Source organism: Orbicella franksi, chromosome 4 (assembly GCF_964199315.1).
Source record: "Orbicella franksi chromosome 4, jaOrbFran1.1, whole genome shotgun sequence".
Lineage (NCBI taxonomy): Eukaryota > Metazoa > Cnidaria > Anthozoa > Scleractinia > Merulinidae > Orbicella > Orbicella franksi.
Genome location: NC_138148.1, coordinates 21,774,261 through 21,795,847, shown reverse-complemented (window position 1 = coordinate 21,795,847; position 21,587 = coordinate 21,774,261). Strand labels below are relative to the sequence as shown.

Sequence of the window (21,587 nt, the reverse complement as noted above, 5' to 3'; positions counted from 1 at the left end):
TTGGGTCAAATTATTCCAAAGTGGTCTTGGTCGATAACATTGCTTTCAGGTGTTCAAAGGATAACTGTTCCTCTTGCATCCATTGCCACCTTGCTCCATCACAGGTCAGCTGTCAAAGAGGTCTGCTGATTAATGCAAAGTCATTGATGAACCGAGAGCAGAATGCAGTAGAGCTAAGAAGGCTTCATACTTCAGAGGCATTGCTTGGTGGAACAACATTTTGTAGAGCCTCAACCTTCTTCGGGTCAGGTGATATACCCTTTTTGGAGAACACATGACCAAAGGGTAGGGTAGGTTGATTGTCAGTCCATTGTCATGGAGTTGATGGAACATTTGTTTCAGATGTTGGTCATGAGTGTCCTTGTCTGTGCGACCAACATAGATGTCATTGCTGATGTATTTAACACAAGGAATACCATTGATGGTGTCACTCACTTTCTTTTGGAAGACTTCCGCAGCACACAAGAGACCAAAGTTCAGCCGCTTGTAGCGAAACAGCCCAACATGAATGGAGATTGTCATGAATTGTCTCGAATCAGAGTGGAGCAGGATCTGGTGGTACCCTTGATTAAGATCAATCTTACTTAAGACTTTGCACCCATTGAGGTCTGACACCACATTGTCAATGGTAGGAATGACGTGCTGCTTTCTGATGGTAGCTTGGTTGAGGGACCGCATGTCAACACAGATTCTGATTTCATACGGCTTTGATGGTTTGGGCACAACTACAATTGGCGAGACCCAAGGCGTCGGGCCCTCAGCGCGTTCAATGATGTCCTCATTTTCCAGAGTTCTTAACTTGTCTTCTACTTGCTTTCTTACATGGAACGGGATGTGGCGGTGCGGCTTTGCCACTGGTCTAACAGATTCATCTACATGTATGCGAACTGTTTCACCTTTGTATTCACCCATACCATTAAGCAAATGGGGGAAGTCCTTGAGGAAGCCTGGGACACCAGGTGGCAGGTTCGCAGGAGGTTGTTTAACTGTGCTTACAGCTTTGATGAGATTCAACTTTTGTGATGTTATCCAGCTAAGGATGGATCCTGAAGAGCCCTCTGCCATGTAGAATGTCTCTTCTGATGAAAGGTGATCACTAGCTACACTGACTGAGTTTGCCACATAGGTTTAGAGGCTTACTGGACATATACAGGTACACTTTGACATTTGTCTCCGTCAGTTGAGGCTTCTCTTTTAGACCATCAAAGTCAAACGCTTAGCATGTTGTTCAAACGCTTAACATACTTCTCAAAACGGGTAGGTGCTGTGTCTCTCGGTTGAAGCTCAAACTCAGGAAAGGTTGGTAGGTTAATCACTGTAGCCATAGTGTAAGTAGGGGTTCCTGAAGACTGTGAAGGTGCTGAGGTCAATGGAGGATCCAATTCATACGAAGACATCAAAAACACAGTCAATTGGTGATGTGTTTTCTTGGTTGGTTCAGTGCTTCAAACACAAAGATTTTCGTCTGCAATTACAGTGATCCCATCCTCGTCGCCATTGTAAGGTTTTCCTTCAGTGTTAACTCAAGATGCACAAGACAAACTACAGATTTTAATGCGTTCTCAGTCACCAGTGACATAGACCGCCATGCTGGCTGATAAGATCATCCCATATTCCTTAGCAATACACAATATGCAAATGAACATTACACGTATCTCTGTCTCAATCTGTAAAGTTATTTTGAGACACCCTTGATTCACTCTTTGCCTAGCATGAAGAAATCTGAGGTACTTTCCTGGGAGCCCGTGGCTATCTAGGACACAAGTGTAAGAAGTGTACAGGGAAAAGTTCTAAGTGGTTAATTAGATGACAGGCATCTTCGAAGATCCATGTTTCTTTTTGCAAAATGTTTCCTAAACGAAACATTTATGCAGTAGACACGTGTTTTTGTGCCTGAGGTACTTGTCTTTTCTTCACCCAGGATAATAAGAAAATATGTATCCATCCATAGACTTTTCATGGAGTCTACGCCATTCCAAATGTTTTTCAATAGAATCAGTTTCAGTCCAGGGAACATTTGCAGTACAATTTGGGGAACATTTGCGGCTCTGTACAGCTGAACAAAATGGCAGAGGGCAAGGAGCACAAATTCTGAGGCTTCCCAGAGGCTTCCCAGTCTTTCATATATAGCCACAGCAAAGGAAATAGCAATGTGTAATGATACAACTTGTGCCTGAGCCTGAACCCAAGTCTGTTACATTTGCACAATATAACATCAGAAATTTCACCGACACGAGTAATCTGTTAGACAGCCTGTAAGTGAAATTTTTAGTTATTACTTTTATTCTATTTTTGGGGTGGTCCGTAGAGGGGGTCCATAGGGGTAGTCCGTGGACCCATCTGTAGGGTAGTCAGTGGACCCGGTCCGCAGTGGGGGTCCACCAACCGGGGGTCAGTGTTTTCAGGTTACCCTCTTCTGTATTCTATGCAGTTAGACCGGAGTGAACATTACTTCACAGACGGTATAGAAGTCAGCTTCCACAATCAAGTAAGTATACTCTAAAATTTGAGTGATGTATAGACAAATTAACATCCAGGAGACTGTGTAGATCTACTTTAGAGATTTACTGTCCAATCATGTCAAACACAAGTTATATCAAACAAGCATGGTGGCTGGTAATGTATGTAGAGTTTTATTTTGCTTCTAGAGACAAGATATGTAAACATCTGAATCAAAACTTGAAAAAAATATAAATTGTACCTGTCAACAATCCTTTTGAATATATCTGCTTGCTAGTGAAATTGACACAAACAATTGCCAAGATAGGAATAAAATACTGTGGTTTCCATTTCCAAGAAAGAAAATCATGGTTACTTTTGTTGTCTATATTACGATCTGCACTACCCTTTTTAATTTTGTTACTGTAGTTTGCTAAAGGTACTTTTTATCAGGTGGGAGGTGTGATAAAAAGACAGGGATTTCAAACATTTATTGCTTTATCCATGAAAAGAGAAGTGGTGGGTCTTCTGTAGGTATGTGAAAGGGGTTTAAAGCTGGAAGCTACATGTATGTGACAGGGTAACATTTTCTGGAAAAAAAAACACTATACAAAATGGGAAAGGATTTGCACCTTGGGGCAGGGCATCCTTGTATGAAACTTTGTTAAGTCTGTTCCCTCTCCCCCTGGGCATAGTTAATTATATCAAGAAAATTTATATTGTAAATAAAAACATGCCCTTCACTTAAGGTTCAAAGTCGAAACAAAATTGAACATTTTTGGTAAAAGATTTAGCAGGGGGTTTTCATGGCAGAGTATTATTTTCAGCTAAATGTTTTCAAGTAGCCCTTTCTAGGAAGGATGCTGAAAACTATCTGAAATGATTCTTGTAATATTTCAAGAAATACCTTCCTCTCTTTTCCATTTACCAGCTAGTTGAAATAAAATTGTTTACATTTGCCATGGCATGAAATAAACAAGAGTTTGGCAATATCCGTGTCCCACCAAAGTAGAATTGTGCAAAATATTCTTGGTATTCTTAAAATGATTGCCTTAAAATTATGACTGTCAAAACCGTGTTACATACTTTCTGCATAATTGCAATGTAGCTGTTTCATAATGCAACACTTGAATGTTAACTGAACAAGGACCTCAACCAAATTACCTTGACCCAAAATGCACTGCTGACTCACGAATATTATACATATTATAACCAACTCCTCTGACTGGGTGTCAATTTGGGACTGGTGAATATGGTGAATTCCCATTTAGTGGCTTCACTGTGCAACAGACTGTAGAAGTTATTTGATACTGTTCTCCCAGAGGAGAGCTGGGAACTATGATGACATGTACAATAACAATGTTCCAGTGCCAATCAAAATAATATATTCCATTATAAAATTTATAAGCAGGCTGTATAAACAGCCTGTAATTTAATTTTTGTATACTTACCTAGTTACACTGTACATGTACTTCTTGTGCTTTCAAAAAGTTATTTCAAATATTATCAATGATAAACTAAGTATATTGAGTAAATGTAGGCAGGCACATGTATGCTCTGCGGACCTATATTTTGCCTTGTCATGGATTATTTAATGTTCCAAATAACTTCCAATACTCCCAATCCAGCAATTCCTATTTTTTGTTTGACTACTTTTTCTAGACTAATCCAATTCATCCTTGAGCTGGCTCACAAGAGCCTTTGATTTATGCACAAGTCAAACAACATATGCAATGAACGAAAATGAAAATTTTGTGCAATTCACTAGCTATTTCTATGGAAGAGCACTGCACAGCTGAATCCACTACTTTGATTAATCTCCTGTCTCCCTACAGGGATTAGTATGAGCAGCACGCATTAAACTGTTACTTGCAGAGTCTTTCAGCTATTCCTACAAACACCCCAGGCAATAATCAACAATAATATGTATAATCAACTTCTATTAATGTAAATCTAGTTCCAATTTGGCAATTTTAACACCATCTTTTCCGTGCAGGTGAACACTGTAATTCGGCATGTAATTGCCTCATAGGGGTGCTGAATGGTAAATGCAAGACTTAGCGAGAGGGGGAAACTAGTGTTTTTCTTTGTGAGCCCGAGACATTTTGACTTTTTCAATTACGAGACCGAGACTTCAAAGCGTTATAAGATGTTCAGATGTCAGAATTAGTATTTGTGCTTGACACTGACTCTTGTTAACGTTAGAAACAATGTTAATAAAACTTCGACCAAACAACTTTGGCCTTCATCAGTTTTTGAAAAGCCAACTGAGTGACGACTTTCTAACGGTTCACAGACCTGCACGTGCTACGCCAGCAAAAACATAACAAATGACCGACCTCTGCATGTCATGTTCAGATGTCATTTAAGCTTTTATAAAAAAAATAAACAAAATGGTACTTCACGACTTTCTTAAGCTTGAAAAAAAGTGAGACTGCCAGTCACACATAATCACTAAAAAAATTAGACTGCAAGACCCGTGAAATTCAGCAAAAATTTTGCGAGACCCATGGTTTTTGAAGGACCATTCACCACCCCTCATAATCTGTTAAATCTCTCACTTTCAGCTGTGCCTACTTCAAGGATACTTTCTCAGTTTTTGAGAACATTCCCTCTGGCATGAAAATTTGGGTCCTACTTTTATGTGTCATTGAACTTCAGTCCAAATTGAAAATAAATGTTTCCTTTTCAACATTGTTTGATTCGGTACATGTATTTCGTTCCCTGGGATGAGAACAGTCAATGAACGTTTGTCAAAGGAATGAAATGATGAACTTCTCCTTAATAAAAATGTTTGGAAGTTGGACACAGCTTTTCAAATCAGTTGGAGAAAAAGCAGAAATTCCTCAGGGGGCTTGGATGATCATGGTGCAATATGGATATCTTGTGGAATCACTCATTTTAAGTCAGAATACAGGAAGACCATTATATTCTCTACAGCATTACACCCAACTAGGAGGTAACACGCCTTAAATCGTAGGATAAAACTCGTAAATCGGGAACCGCCTCAGCAAAATTATCAGGCAAAATTCAGGACACCTTGACAGGAGAGGCATCCACATTTGAAGTTTAAAGGTCAAGCAAATATGTGCAAATATGTTTGTGGTCATTTTCTTTCATTTCTGATCATCCCATAGTGATCTTTGCCTTGCATACACTTGCTGCTCTGGGAATCCCAAGTAGAACTGCACTTGATTTACTGGCAGTGCTGAATTTAAAGGGGGCTTAGGTGTTGGATAAACATGAGATTCTAAATGAGCAGAGGGATCTACCCAACAAGTACATTCTATTACAAAGAGAACTACTACATGGAATTCTTGTACTGCAGACCAGGTGTACTGGGTGATACATGAAAACTGCAAAGTGATAGTGTCAGGCAAAATAGCCGGTGGGTGAGGGTGCATTCTGTGAGTTAGCTTGTCATAATTTTGATCTGTAGCATTGTAAGCAAGATTGAGGTGACTATGAGGCCACAAATGTGGGACAATACTTTGACTAGTCAATTTATTGGTCTTCTCAGACTTCAAACTGATACCTCGAGTACCCTTCTTGTTGAATGAACTAGAAGACCGGGCAAGTCAATCTATTACTTCAGAAACCCTCACATGTAAGAGGCGGTTAGCCTGTAAGTGGTTTCTCGTCAACAAAAGCTGAAGGGTGTTTCCAGTAACCACAGATTCCATTCAGGCAGTCAAATTCCGTGAGTGAATGTTCTGCTTAAGTTGGTGTTCCACTTTTCACAGGGCTTAAAGATCAGTCTAGCTTTGTCGCTTGCTTGCAGTGTTTGACCTCCTTAATCTCCACTAATCAGACCAACAAGCATTGAAGACTTACTACAGTGTTGGCTGGCACCTTATGCATGTGGCTCTGGGGAAGATTTGAAGCTGTCATGAAATTTTCCAAGATTGTCGTTGTTATCTATCTCATGACCTCCATGCAATGACCCTGCAATGCTGCATAATCATGAGCAGGAGGACTGAAAATGTAAACTTACTGAACCACGATGAAACAGTCACAGAAAGTAACTGAAAAGCACTCCCTAACTAATCAGGGGTTCTAAACTGATGTGAAAACAGATATGTTCCCTGATAAAGAAATCAGGGTCATGTGACCAATCTTTTTGACTCAGAAAATTAACTATTTCTAGTTCAGCAAAATATAACAAGGATTGGGATTTATTCAGTCAAAGGTGTACGCTTGTAAATTATTTCTCTAATACCTGTTATGCCTTCAGAACAAGGACAGGACAAAATAGTCATGCAAAATATTATAGTCACATGGGATGAACACTTCACCAATGACTTGATTTTGATTTTGTTTGCTTAAAGGTGAATGTGTTGATAGTGAAAATCAAGTCATTCGTGGGATATTTCACTACATCTAACAAATGAACTTTGCATTAATAGTTTTCACTGTTCTTTTGTATAATTTGTACTTTGCATACTGTGCTGTGCTGTTACAAAGAAAGCACCTGTTGGGGGAAACTGGCAGAGCTCTAAATCAAATTAATGCAAACCATAAAATTATGCAGAGAAATAACAGACTGTCATTTTTAAGACTTTGCTCTTTTTTAAGGTGCTGTACATTTTCTTTTGTGGTCTGTGGTAATAAAGCTCCTTCAGGATGAGGAACCTTTGATTAGAGAACAGATGGTTGAAGCATTTTCAACTTGGTTGAACGGTATCCACAATTCCGCACTAGGTGAGTAAACAGAACCTGCCATCTTTTACCACATTCACGTTAGATTGAATAAAACTTAGCTTACCATGAAATGAGTTCACATCAGGGAGTACATTACTTGAACTGTGATGGACACATGTATATTCTGAGCATAATTGAATGTGCATCTTAGTTTTGATCTAACAGAGACTGGAGAGGAAACAAATTAATCCAACACCAAGTTGGAGCTTCATTTTCAGATGTACATGTACATGTACATGTATCATAATGATTCAATTTCACAACCTGAAGTGGATCTTGTGTACTTCAGGCATCTGTGAGCTGAGTCGTCATCAGAACACTTGTTGAAACGCTTGGCAAGATCAGTAATATCTGCATGTAGTTGGGAGTCTAATGAAGATAGTAAGAAACGTATGAACATTTTAAAAAACAATTTTTTCCCACCCTTTTGTTTGAGAGGCATATTTAATGTGGTATTTACCTAGAACGCAATTCAAGGGTTGAAGGCACAAATGTAACAACCAGTCACAAATGGGTAATCCGTCCAGTTCTGTTCCCAACAAAGTTCCCAAATTATGTTGCATATGTCTGTATTCTAGCATATACCTTAGAAAAGGATTTGACCCTTTAAATGTTACTGTATTAGCTTATAGTGCATTTCTCTGGGATGATCAAGATTCCAAAACTGTTGTATTTTGTATTCTCCTACATGTTATTACTTACTTCACTAGTTCACTTATTTATCCTCTTCATCCTGGCTGGGACATAAGGCCACCCTCTCCTAATTGCCTTAGTATTTTAGATGATGCCAGTGCTAAATTTCAACTTAAGGTACAAGAATCTATTTGTATCCATTGTGTTAAGCTTCCTTTGAAAACTGTTGTCTGGACCGTTCATTTCTTTTTGTAAAAATGAATAGACATATTGCTGCCTGTACTGTATTCCTGCATTTCCAACCTGCCATGTTTTGTTTAAGTTCTCTGCTGTTCTTGTCAAGTTTGTTTGCAACCTACCTCTTGTTCTTGTTCTTTATAGTGCCCATCCCAAAGCTATGACACAGTCATTTTCTCATGCTCTCCTCAGAAAACATGTCCCTTCTCTGAAACACGTATACAGAAACAAGATATTTAAAAAAAATGAGTAAATACAGTGGAACCCCACCTTATGGTCACCTTGTTAATACGGTCACCTTGTCATTAGGGCCACCTTTTTAGTGAAGAGTGCACTATTGGGGTGGTTTAGGAGGTTGCTTTTCACTAAGGCACTAATTCTATAACGCCCTAAGGTGTGATGATGATGATGATGATGCCTTTTATTACTCCGTCTCGGAGCAGAGGCCACAGATAAAGCGCCTCACCCTCCTCTGTCTCTGGCCATCTGTTCAATCTGATTCCAGGTTTAGCCTTTTAACTGGATGATCCTTTCTGTGTCCCTTTTCCAGGTGTTTCGTGGTCTTCCTCTCCATCTACTTCCCTGGGGGTTCCAGCCCAGTGCTTGTCGGGCTATGCAGGTGTTTGATCTCCTAAGTATATGTCCGATCCATGTCCACTTTCTTTTCTTAATTTGTTCTTTGATGGGTAGTTGACCTGTAGTCTCCCACAAGGTAGCATTGCTGATAGTATCTGGCCAGTAAATCTGGAGGATTCTGCACAGGCATCTGTTTATGAAGGTCTGTAGTTTTGACACGGTCTTCTCTGTCATTCTCCATGTTTCTGAACCATAGAGTAGTACGGGCTTAACATTTGAATTGAATATTCTAATTTTAGTGGCTGTTGTTATTTCCCTCTATCTCCAGATGTTCCCTAGGATATTAAATGCGCTACGTGCTTTCCCCATTCTTGCCAGTACATCCTCGTCTGTTCCTCCAGTGATGTTTATGACACTACCTAAATATGTGAAGGATGTTACATCTATGTCACGGTTTGCTATACTGATGTGCTCATTTGACTTGCTATTCACCCTCATGATCTTTGTCTTATCGGTGTTGATTCTCATCCACCGCTTCCCTCATGCGTTCCAGGATAATGCGATTTAGGACTTTTCCTGCTGTTGACAAAAGCATGATTCCTCTATAGTTCTTACTCAAGCTTAGGTCACCTTTCTTAGGTAACTTCACCAAAAGACCCTCCTTCCACTCTGATGGTATAGATTCCTGATCCCAGATCTTTCCTATGAGGCCGTGCAGCATGTGCACTGAGGTGTCAATATCAGCTTTCAGTAACTCTGCCGGGATGTCGTCTGGGCCTGCTGCCTTGTTGTTCTTTAGTGATTTAATTGTCTTTTTAATTTCTGTTTCAGTTGGAGGTTCGCAGTTTATGTCTAGTTCTTGATCCGAAGGTGGTAATGTTGGAGGGTTTGCTGGAGGGGGTCTATTAAGAAGCTGTTGAAAGTGCTTGACCCATCACTTGTTCTGATCCTCTGTTGTTAACAGGCGTCCATTTAGATCTTTGATCTGGTGGTTAGATGCCTTGAACCTACTTGACATTTGCTTTGTTGTATCATAAAGTGTTTTCATATTGTGTTGACTGGCCGCCGTCTCTGCCTCTTTTGCTAGGTCTTCGATATACTTCCTCTTGTCGTTTCTCACGCTTCGTTTGACATCCTTATTTGCTTCTGCATACTTAGCATGGGCTCTCACTTTTTGCGATCTTGTACGCGCTTTATTTAGGTTCTCCTTTTTCTTTCTTTTTAGGGTGATCTTAGAGATAGTATGATGAGATATCCATGCTTTATTTTGTTGTTTCCTTCGACCAAGTGTTTCTTTGCTTGTTTCCTTCCACGCCTTCTTCAACTTCTCCCAGCTTTCATCTATTGGGTCTTTGGGTTCTTGCATGTCTTGGAGGATCTGATATTTATTCCTGATTGTAATGGAAAATTGCTGCGAAATGAGTGGGTCTTTCAGAAGGTTGGTGTCATACTTCACCCTGCTTACTGTGCCTCTAACTGATCTTTTTAATTTAAGCTGCAATTTACCCGCTAGGAGATGGTGATCTGAGCTGGCATCTGCTCCCCTCATTGCTCTTACATCTAGTAATGTTCTTCTAAACTTCCTAGATATGCAGAGGTGGTCTATCTGATTTTCTGTTCTATAGTTAGGCAAGACCCAAGTAGCTTTATGCACTCGTTTGTGTGGAAACACGGACCCTCCTGTGACCAGTTCATGCTCTGCACATAAGTCTGCAAATCTCTCCCCGTTGTTGTTCATTTCACCTAGTCCATGCGTACCCATAACTTCTTCATAGCCAACATTACAACATCCAATCTTCACGTTCATATCTCCCATTAAGATGGTCAGTTCCCTTTGTGGTCAGTTGTTGCTCATCACCTTTCTAAGCCGATCATAAAAATGGTCTTTTGTCTCGTCAGCTGCATCATTGGTAGGTGCATACCCCATTATAAATCTAGCAAGAATCCTGGTCTGCTTAGTTCTAAATGTGGCTGTAATTAGTCTGGAACTTATTGGTTCCCAGCTTACCAGGGCTTTCTCTGCCTGCTTGGATAGCATAAATCCCACTCCTTCAGTATGTGGTGCCCATCATAAGTATGGCCAGAGTACAATATGAGCTCTCCCGTGGCAAGACGGAATTGACCCGTTTGAGTCCATCTTGTTTCTGCAATCCCCAGTACGCTGAGGTTATACCTCCTCATTTCCATCGCTATCATGGACGTCTTTCCTTGTTCGTACATTGTTCTTACATTCCAGGTTGTAATTAGCGTGTGCTGTCTTGGAGAAAGAAGGATCGGTCGGGCAGGTTCCCATTGCTGCTGGCTTTCCCTGCTCGGCGTCATACGTTCAGATGAACCTCTTCCTACAGGACAGCGGATGTGTGTTTGGTGCTTCTGTGTTTCTGTAACAATATAGTTTTTACTAGGTGGGGTTGTTAACCCCATGCTAAACCCCCAGACTTGGAGGGCCAGTGTATTTTCTGTTAGGGTTTTTTTCCCTTAGCCATAGGTTCCGGTTAGTAAGGCACCGGAGTCTCACCTGTCACCATTGCCACTCAGCTGTAGCACTAAGTGCTACATTTCCAGGGTTACGGCGAGGACGTGTGGCATCTGATTTGCTGGCAGAGCCTTTAGAAACGGTGGGCATTTCTCAGCATTTTTGAAGCGTACCTGATGGCACCAGCATGCTCCGCTGAGACCCCTTACCAGCCCTAAGGTGTAAACTTTAATAATGTTTTTTAAATTAATTAATTTCAATTAATCAATTAGCCTTGCAGGAAGCGAGGGCTAGGTGGGGTAGGTACCTGAGTGCACTACGCAAATGTGTCCTACTTACATTGGTTTCTTGAAAACATGACAAAACTATTTTTTTTTTTGGCAAATCTCTTGCTATCCTTGTGGTGCTATTCTCTTAAGAACAACAGCAACTTGCTCAAAACGCATGTGCAGATTAAGTTAGGCTTCAGGGTTTGTAACAGCTGTAAAATCCATCGTTTTTTCGTCTAGATCAACGAGGGAAATGCTCGACCTGTTCTGTTTACAGTACGAAAATTTTTGTTACCTTAACCTTGATTCACGAGTGTTCGCAATGTTCGATCCCTTTGATACTCCATAAGTTCCTTAACAAAATGACAGTCCGGTTAGTGTTCCTTTGACCATACACAAGGGAAATAACATTGCAATCAATGAAAACGTGTAGTGCCGAGGTTTGACCTAAACCGGAATGAACCCCGATCAAATCACATGTCCTAAATGCTTGGACAGACTAGTCCGATTACACAGGATAACCAACAAATGAAACTGGCATTTACATGGCTCCCCTAAAATGTTCATCATTTTAACTAAAACGTACTTTCTCTAATTGTTCACTGTACTTAGCTTAACAAGGTACTTCGCATATCATGTTCCTGATTCAGAAATTATCCTCTGGCTCCTCGTCGGGGATTCCCGGTCTATCCTTGGGTGACTCTAGTAGCAGCACAAGTTTGTTAACCGGTCGACTCAACACTGACCTGGTTGCAGATTGAACTGTTACCAATCTGACTTGGCCTTGGTCATCTCGACGTGCAGCAATAACCCTAGCCATGGGCCACTTGTTTCTGCAAGTGTTGTTGTCCTTCAAAAGAACGATATCACCTTCAGTGTAGTTTCTTCTCTGGCGTGTCCACTTTTGTCTCGCTTGTAGGCTCTGTAAATATTCTTTGCTCCACCTCCTCCACAGCTCGTTTGCAATATGCTGTACTCGCTTGCAATAAACATCTTCTCTTTGAAACTTCCCTGGAGGAGGAAGAATAAGCTTGGTCTTGCCGGTAAGAAGTATACTTGGCATTAGTGGCAACAGAGACAGTGGGTCACTTAAGGTCTCAGTAGTAAGAGGGCGACTGTTTACAACCACTTCAGCTTTACATAACAGAGTTCGCAACGATTCGTCCTCTAAGCTGTAACCATGTTGCTTCATAAGCACTCCCATGATGTTCCGTACTGATCAGATCTGTCACTCCCAAGCACCTCCAAAGTGTAGCAGGGTTTCTGATGCAATCGTTGTTGTGCTTAAGCAATTCTACCTTTATCTTCTCATCATCCATTTCTTGGAGGGCCCTGTTTAACTCGTTTTCAGCTCCAACAAAGTTGGTCCACTGATCACTACGAAGTTCTTGTATTGGTCCTCTTTGAGCGATAATGCGCCCTAGTGCTTGCAAGAATGAATCTGTTTCCATGGCGTGTGCTACTTCAATGTGTATCACCCGACTAGCCATGCAAGTGAATAAGGTTCCGTATCTTTTCACTTCTTTCCTGCCTTTCCTACCGTACCACAGGCCAAAACAGTCCAGCGCGCAGTATGAAAATAGTGGCGTATCTGAGATAAGAGCATTGTCCCTATCCAGTTTGTGATGTGTCTGACATGTTATGTAAGTGTGCAGTAACAAAATATGATAATATGATATGTTATTAATATGCTATTAATATGCTATTAATACTGCCTTTTTAAAATTACTGGAATTCTACACAGCCTTAGGACACTTCCCAAAAGTGACTGTAAAAAGATACAGTTAAAGGTATGACAGCTGTACAGTATTAAGAACAGCATACAGGAATATAATGAGATACATTCCCCACCACAAAATTGCAACATTCACAATGACAAAATCACTCTGGCATAAATGGTAAAAATAACACTTTGCTGATGAATACTTATATTTAGGTTTCCAATAATAATTTTATAATTCAACGTCAATAATTTTTTTTTCTCCTCTAAGATTGTGGGCTACAGGGACTGTTAACTACTGGGTGAACCCATTAATTATAAAATTTTGTTATTAAATTATGTCAAAAATTAATAAGTAAGCTATAAGTAAGTTATACTATCTACACATATTTTGCCTTCATTACATGTAGACGACTGAACACACTTGGAGGTTTTGATGCATATGTGCATTTGGTCAGCCAAGCCAAGACATGTTTAATTAACACGTCAGTAACATAACAGCTAAATTGATAAAACATATATCCTACATGCACCAAAGCTGAACACGTAAACCCCCAAAAAAATCTAAAAAAAGGTTCATGTATCCCCGACCAAATGTAGTGGCACTAATGGAATCAAACTCAATGTAGAGCTTTCGTTGCATGCAGGGTCACTGATTGATGTAGAAAAAATAGTTCATGTTCATGTGCAAAAGGGGGACATGGAGGTGCTAGTAGCAATTTACCAGGTTTCAGAAGAGTGTGTGGATTTAGTATTTTGGTAAATTATATTCCATACTTGCTGCATCAGTGAGTCTAGCGCAATACTTATCATCTACACGACATTTCAACAACAACAACAACAAAACTGAGGAAAACTACCTAAACACAATCTACATATCACTACACCTGGATCAAACGAAGGATGACAGAAATGGTACAGAAAATTTGTTTAAGACTGATTATCATTCCACTTATGCATCAGTCAATTCCAGCAGTGCCCATCCCCCCCCCCCCCCCGGGGCAAACGCAGGGCATTTACTCATGTTGTTAGTCCTGGGGCTGGGGCATTGGCAATTTTATCGCGGCCCGGGGGCTGGGCATTTGCGTACCCCAGGGCGAGCCCCCGGGCATTCGACACACGTGTTTTGGAAAGTGCCATGGATGAGTCCATCGGGAAAGACGAGGCGTTTGTCGAACAATGGCTTGTCCGTCAGGGACTAGAGGAACTTGTAGATGTTTTTAAAGGTATGTTTTCTCAATTTTAGATATTTCTTCATTACTTGCATATAAATATAAGCGACAAGGTGAACTATATTTTGTTTGTCACAAAACAATCACTGACTTGAACAGGACTATTTCGAATTTCGCATTCAAAACTAGCCTAGCATTTAAATTCATGAAAGTGGAGTTAAAATACTTAAGGTTTGCGAATTCAAATGATGCGATCTTCAAGACAGATCTTGGGAGTTTAAAATGCAATGCATCATCATTCAAAATGTCTTGATTCTTCACAGAAAAAGTAGCCTGCGAATACAGACGCCTATCATCGCTCGCGGCTGGGGGCACGTCCGCCGCAATCCCAGCTATCCTCTAGCAAACTGTTAAAAACAAATAATTATAAAGAAATAAATATAATCAGAATCAACTAACACGTGCTGTCGTCCTTGAAGTCTTACCGTTGCATTAAAATACTGAGCAGTTGACCGTTTTATTCACTGATTAATTAAAAAACTGCGGAGGTGTGGGAAGGCAACGATCCCGGGGGTGGGGCATTTGTCCTCTTTCTTTGTCCCCACCCCGGGGCATTTAGACAGCTTAAGTGTCCCCACCCCGGGGAATTTGCCCATTTTTTAAAAAAAATGTTAATGCCTGGGGGTTAGCCTGGGGGGGGGGGGGAATGGGCACTGTTGGAATTGACTGATGCAGTAAAGCCAAGAAATGCATTTCAGAGAAGCCAGAAAATGTCAAAATCTCAGACTTGCGGTGATCAAGTTTATAATAATTAATTGCGCTAAAGCGTAACTGAATTTGAATATGATTTTTGCCGACGGATTTGCAGTCCTTTTTTCGGCCGTAGCTTTACCAGTCTTTTACCAATAACCTTAAAAGAAATTCAGCCAAGCATTTCACTAAACCCAATAAATTAAACAAACAAAACGAGGGAGTCTCCATAATTTGTAAACGCAGTATGCATGACAACATACGAACGTCAAAAGCTGCCAAAGATAGCAAATCGATGGTTTTGCTTCTTCCAACGGTAAACAGAAGAAATTATAGCAGTCTATGAAGCGGCTGTCCCTACTTACTCGCCTGGCAGTATTTACGTACAAATACAGTTTCATTAACTTTAGATGTGAGGTTATCGGTATACGGCGAAAAACGACAGAAAATTAAGCTTGTTTGTTTACAATAGGCAACTTTATGTTCAACAACGACTCTATTCTTATTGTTTGAAATTCATCCAATTTCTACCAGTATGGTTCCAAATCAGATAACTAGGGAGACTTTAAAACTCCTATTGAAGATATAAGCTTAACTTGTAAGGGCTAAGCAGTAGATTTAGGGAGGGCGTGTGTGGCCGTAAGCTTATTTCGAGGAAGCAACTAGCTAATTTTTATGGAAAACACGAAAGTTTCTATGTAACAAAGTCGCTTACCACAATCGGCCGTAGGAAAAAAGATGGCGACTGGTACATTTACCCATAACTCTTAGTGCACGGAAACTAAAACAACGCTGATAAAAATGTACAGAAACGTTCTTAAACCTTCAATCCTAACATACACAATGTCGATAGCACAGGGACAAATACTGCAAAAATCTGCCTTTCCTTGTACCTTACGGGCTGTATTAGGCTCGCATGGTATTGTGGTAAAATGTACAGCCGCCATCTTTTTTCCTACGGAGGATTTGGCAGTTCACTTCAGTTTAAATCCTATAGGCAGAAACGTCCAGGAAATGTTGCGAAGACGGAACTGAACTGATGTTTTCGATAGATCAACGAATCAACCACTTTTTCCCGCTGTTTTTTCCTCTAAACACACGAAACACAGTTGATTTCTTTTATTGATCACCTGATGAAATCATGTCACTTCTTGCACGTCTGCACATCTCGACGCGCGAAATTCTGTAGTCTTCCGAGTCAGTTTTTCGGGTATTTTAGCTCTTTTCTATAGCCCTCGTTCGCTCTGCCTCATGGCTAGTTCAGTATTCTTTCATCTCCTTTCCTTAGCGCTGACTCGAACTAATTCACAGCATTGTTCAGTACTATCTCGCCTCCTTTCTAGCCCTGGCCCGCTCTTTCACGATCTTCCTCGCCACTTCTTTGGCTGGGAATCCTTACTCTCTGCCGTTCTCTTTAACGTTCCGCTTCAGGTAAACCCTATCTTGAAAACGTCAGATCAACCTCTCCTATCCTTTGTTGAATAAACAGGTAAAAATGAGGTTTTTTTCTGACTTTTCTGAAGAATCCCGAAAGATGGCATTCCTTAGCTTCCCCGTGAGGGCTATCTCGAGACGCCCCTCCCCTTCCCCCAGAGTCTGTACGGACGGACGTTCGCTCGCTCCTACGCTGCCGTCATAACCAGATCTTCTCGGCTTCATGGGTTACCAATTTTCCTTACCCATGGTGCTTCGCTGGCGCGCTTTGCGCGCTGAAGCTCCGCTATAATACTTTTTGTTCAAAAAATGCGTCATTGTATAATGCATTTCGAGAGTTTTCATTGGCTTAGCCATTATGGGTTATGAGCCATTATACCATGCTCTACAAATATAGTAAGTTTACGCATTTTTTTTTGAAGGGGGGGCATTTTTATTTTTATTTTAGTTGGCATTTTTAATAAAACAATTATTCCACTCGCGCTATTTGGATATATAAACAATAGCCTCCATTTGCGCGGAAATATGCTCGGATATTTGTCCCTGGACATTATCTGTTCCGAGAAGCAAACAGTTTTCTGAGAGCGTAGCTATTGTGTTTATTTTCCTTCAAATACTTTTTGCAACACGCGCGATTTTGCAACTGGGGAATATTCAGTCACGTGACGCGTTTAGACCAATCGCGAGGGAACGAAAATATTTGATGGATTATGAGAGATGATTATAGCCAAGTCGGCGCTACGCGCCTTGTTGGCTATCTACTATCTCATATACAATGAACGTTCAGGGAATAATTGTGAAATAATTCTACCCCGTTTAAACGGCAACTCAAACCAATTATGTTTATCGTCCCGTTGTTAATACTGTATGTACTGATTGGAGTCTCAGTTTTTTGTAAAAAATATATCTGCATTTCTATGCTTATTAAAGAAAAGTTGTTTGGAAGTGCAATTGTGATATACCTGTTAAGACGTTACTCAATTTAGACCAATCACAAAATTTGACCCTACCCCGTTAATACGGCCAAATTTTCATGGCCCGTTGGTGACCGTTTTAACGGGGTTCCACTGTAAGTGTAAATGAGTAGTATGGTTGAAATTTAGTTGTTATTAACCGAGAAGGAGGTATGTATGGGAGAATCTTGACTGAGGTCGTGGGTACAGAGCAAACACAGTGAGGTCTGTGTACGCGACCGAGGTCAACATTCTCCCATACAGACCGACTAAGCTCAGTTAATAAGATCTTTACTATGTGGCAAAAACAATAAATCTTTAATTCTAGCTGACATTCTGCTTGCAAACGGCGATGAGCTGAACATAAATCTGCCAAAGTTTGCTCGTCCACTTTACTTTTTTTTTCTCATCAGGCTTTTTGACACTTCCATAATGTGAATTTTTTCTGGAACTAACATTTGTAGAAGAAAATAGTCAATATGTTTGTATTTTAGTTTGCAACTTTTTCTTTGCAAAACGGTAACCGGTAACCGGTCTAGACCGCGGTCAATGTCGATTTCAGCCAATCAAATTTGTGAATTTGGTAGTTCCAAGTCCTTGCAAGACACAGCCACACAATACAGTCTAATGAGAAAGAAAACATCCTAAAAAGTTATCAATGCTTGATTCAAAACGTTATTTCATCTGATTATTGTAGTTTCCGCCTTGACGTTTGGGAACTTTTCTGTCGTACCTCCTCTGACGCTAGAGAATGCCATGTTCTGTGTCTGGTTCCTGTATATTGAGCGAGAACCTGTCCAATGCATATTGTGGATGTTGAAGTGGATATGGGGTGACATGCTCTGTAGCTGTAATCCTGGTCAGGAAGATGGCATTTCCGATGTGGATCGTCTTTTTGAGAAAGGACCTGTAAATATTTACAATGAAGACTTAATTGTGATAGATGTCACCTGGAAAACTGTTAAAACAGGAATAGAAGTGAATAATGGATATGCTCTATTAAAGCTTCAACGAAACCGGACAGAAATTATTGAATTACTGAATAAGCAGTTAGAGGAGTGTATTTTTTTCCTTGAAAGTCTTTTGTTGATTAACTACAATGTTAACAAAAATTTGTTTAGTCATTTTTACAGATCATTTGTTGGAATTTCTGTAATTATCATGTTAACGGAAAAGCTTGAGGGGAATATTTCTCCTATGCAGAGCCGAATTATGGCTATATTACATGCCGTAAAAAAGCTATCTGATCTGGGAGGAAGTTTACTTCACCCAAAGTTACAACAGCCTTTGAAAGAATTATGTAGGTTTTATATCTAGTAAAATAGTCTTAATTAGATAGGGCGCGTTTAAAACACGAAATGGCGAAATTACGAAATGGCGAAATTACGAAATGGCACTACGAGTAAGAGTCAATGTGGGATATGGGCTGGTGTTTATAAGGGTAGCCCTTACTATTATTGAGAGCTAACCACCGTCTAATCAGTGATATTTAGGCTAAATTGAGCGCTATTTAGGCCAACCAGAGCGCTATTTAGGTTAACGGTAGTGCCGTTTCGTGTTTTAAACACACGCCCTATTAGATAATAATTTAGTGTGAGATTACAAACACATAAGATGTCGCTTAATTTAGTGTGAGATTACAAACACATAAGATGTCGATTGACATATTGTCAAAATATTAACTAGTAGTAATGAAAGATTAGAGCAGTGCGTTAACGCACGTACTTTGCATGTTTGGTCTACTTTGGTGGCATTCGAAACTAAGTTTGATCGAATGCTGATCGAATGATGCCCTGGTCCCAGAGGTTTTTCTTGATTTTTCTTCTTTTCGCGAAGTGGTTAACTCGTGTTTTCACCGCTTCGCGGCTTTCTCGCAGCTCTCTCATGTGGGGAAAAATCAAGAAAAACCTCTGGGACCAGGGAATGACAGATAACGATCTGCACGTGAAGTTGAAACCTGCGGTAAAAACGTGTTAATTAATTAAGTATTAACTTTACTGGACAAAATATTTTCCAGGAAAGGCATTTAACTGTTGGCGACACTTAGAATTCAATTTCAGATCGCCAACGTTGGTAACATATTTCTTGAGAAAATAACGTTTTGACTAGCGACCCTACAAGACAGCGCGTCGCCGAATGTTTTGTATTTGTTGACATTGCTCGAATTTACATCTTGTTTTCACAATTGAAAAAGGTGAATTCACCATTGTGACCACAAAACACGGCTTTTGGCGAGTTACACAACACAGAAAGTTTGTTTTCTGCCAACCAATTTGAATTATCGCCACAAAGTATTTGCGGAGCTACAAATCGGAAAATTTATTTTCTGACCACAGATCTGAGGGTCATCATGGCCATTTGCCGAGCTACACGGACGAGTTGTTTTCTTACCACAACTCATGGCCATTTGCCGTCGCAGAGCTACAAAACATTCTTTCCTGATGACGCAGGCTTTAGTTACTTGTTGTCAAAGGCTAGCGGGTCAAAATACATGTAGAATATAAAGTAACTGCGTGTATGCGCTCATGATGTAATTTGCCCCTGCTGAGTGGGGGGGAGGGGGGGCATTTCCGCAAACAAATCCGTCTGAAAAATTCTCAATACAAACTGGATTATTGGGTAACACGACGTGAACGCAAATATTCCAATAGACTATACTGAGTTCTTAGTATTGGGCTGGAACCAGACAATAGTGGAGGCTGTGTATCACTTGATACACAGTGGTACATGTAGTATTGATCTTTGCTATACTAGAACTTTACAAATAAATAACTCAAAAAGTAAGATGTCATAAATTAAAAGTTAATATTTACATTTATATACAGTGTTTATTTCTACATCTCTGAAATAAAAGCTTTGAAACCATTTAGTGAATCAAGAATTACAGGTAATGTTAAATTGTTTTAAATCCTAATTGACCGGACGTAAAAAGAGAATTTAAACGTATCATTCAACGTGCAAAGTTGGATGAATAGGGCGCAGTTAGAAAGACGTGAAGCTCTTATGGGTGATATCTCTGCTGGTAAAGAGATGCCAACAAGATCTTTGTAGATTTTGCAAAACATGCACCTTGATTGATCCATCAAAGGCTAACTGCTGAAGAGTGTAGAAAACTGTTCACACCACCTTACCACCTTAAGTGGCTGAACAGAGTTCTTAATACCTGTTAGTCCGGGTACCCACGCTGGGAAAGAGGGTTAAAAAAATGATTTCGTTTACTCGACGAGCTGGCAGACTTTGACTCACCCAGCAATGTTCTTTAGGCCTTAGGGAAAAATGATGGGGTGGCAGTGGAGCTGGCAAAGTGGGCCATGGCAATTTACAGTACCACAAAGTACACCCCTCCTGAGTATCTATCTGTTTTTTTTTCACAACAATCTGGGACGAGGGGTGAAATAGTTTATGAGCTGTAGCCATCAACAGATTTTGTCTAACAACACAAAATTTTCACAAGGTAGAGTTCATGCCATGGATAACATGAATATGTTTATAATAAGTCAGGTAATCACATTATGACGTCATAAAATTGTCAACAACGGAGAGAGTCAATATTGCGGAGTACATTTTATCTGTACACGCAATCTTAAACGTCTTTTGGAGAGGGCATTTTACATTTGTTCTTATTTTTGTATAAAGTTCCTTTCACTTATCAGTTAAAAACTATTGAGAAAAATATCACAATTTAGACAGAAGGTACGAGGCATTTTACATCCAAAATAAAATAAAAATCTAATTATTGAAACTTAAGTTACATGTAGCATTGGGAAGTCCCGTCTCTAAACTTAAAAACAGGCTTATAAGCTATCTACGTCTATCTCAGGGAAAAATAAAAGTTTACTCTGCTAGATGGTCACTGCACCCATTTAGTAATCATTTAACCTGTGCTTCAGCCTCGTTCGTGAACATGAGGGGTCGCTCATTGTGCCCCTACCTACCCACGTATCCTCCAAAATATCTACTTAAGAGTAATCAAATTTATATGGCAAGTAAATCATTCAAAATAGTTTACTTAAGTAATTAGCGCTTTTCAATCATGTCGTTATTGCACACGTGAATGACATCACAATTCAAATAATACAAAGGATTAAAGTTCCTCGTCTTCGTCATTTTCTTGGAGGTTGCTGCATTCATTTTCACAAATGCAATCGGCCGTGCAGGAGAGTCCAACTTTCCGCCAAGACCATCTTGCTTTGCATCCCTTCTACACCTGCACACAATCAGTTCCAA

At 40.1% G+C, this 21,587-nt stretch overlaps 2 protein-coding genes and 1 pseudogene across 7 annotated transcripts in view; 1 reads left to right on the top strand and 2 right to left on the bottom strand.

Annotated features, from left to right (window-relative positions):
- Positions 1 to 20,169, top strand: part of LOC145484906 (tRNA (32-2'-O)-methyltransferase regulator THADA-like) — a 656,511-nt gene extending 636,342 nt beyond the window's left edge. For 2 of the 5 annotated variants that reach the window (XM_081463526.1, XM_081463525.1), the window contains 2 exons: positions 7,015 to 7,140; positions 18,058 to 20,164. In XM_081463526.1, coding sequence (XP_081319652.1) covers positions 7,015 to 7,140; positions 18,058 to 18,677 — 746 coding nt within the window. In that variant the 3' untranslated portion in view covers positions 18,678 to 20,164. Of the gene's footprint in view, positions 1 to 7,014; positions 7,141 to 18,057 lie in introns of all 5 variants that reach the window. The other 3 variants (XM_081463530.1, XM_081463528.1, XM_081463527.1) reach the window with 3 other exon arrangements.
- Positions 1 to 21,587, bottom strand: part of LOC145484910 (uncharacterized) — a 437,829-nt pseudogene that overhangs the window by 300,908 nt on the left and 115,334 nt on the right. The gene's annotated exons all lie outside the window — the stretch shown is intronic.
- Positions 7,733 to 10,402, bottom strand: LOC145484497 (uncharacterized). The gene is made up of 2 exons (XM_081463110.1): positions 9,662 to 10,402; positions 7,733 to 9,511 (listed from the first exon to the last, which is right to left on the bottom strand). The coding sequence occupies exons 1-2, from the start codon at positions 10,400 to 10,402 to the stop codon at positions 9,095 to 9,097; spliced, it is 1,158 nt and encodes a 385-aa protein (XP_081319236.1). The 3' UTR covers positions 7,733 to 9,094.

What these genes read in the sequence shown, in the direction of transcription:
- LOC145484497 (XM_081463110.1), bottom strand. Translation starts at nt 10,402, where the DNA reads ATGGGAGATATGAACGTGAAGATTGGATGTTGTAATGTTGGCTATGAA. An exon ending in TCGAAGACCTAGCAAAAGAG is followed by an intron (nt 9,512 to 9,661) that starts GCAGAGACGGCG and finishes TGATGGGTCAAG; the next exon opens with CACTTTCAACAGCTTCTTAA.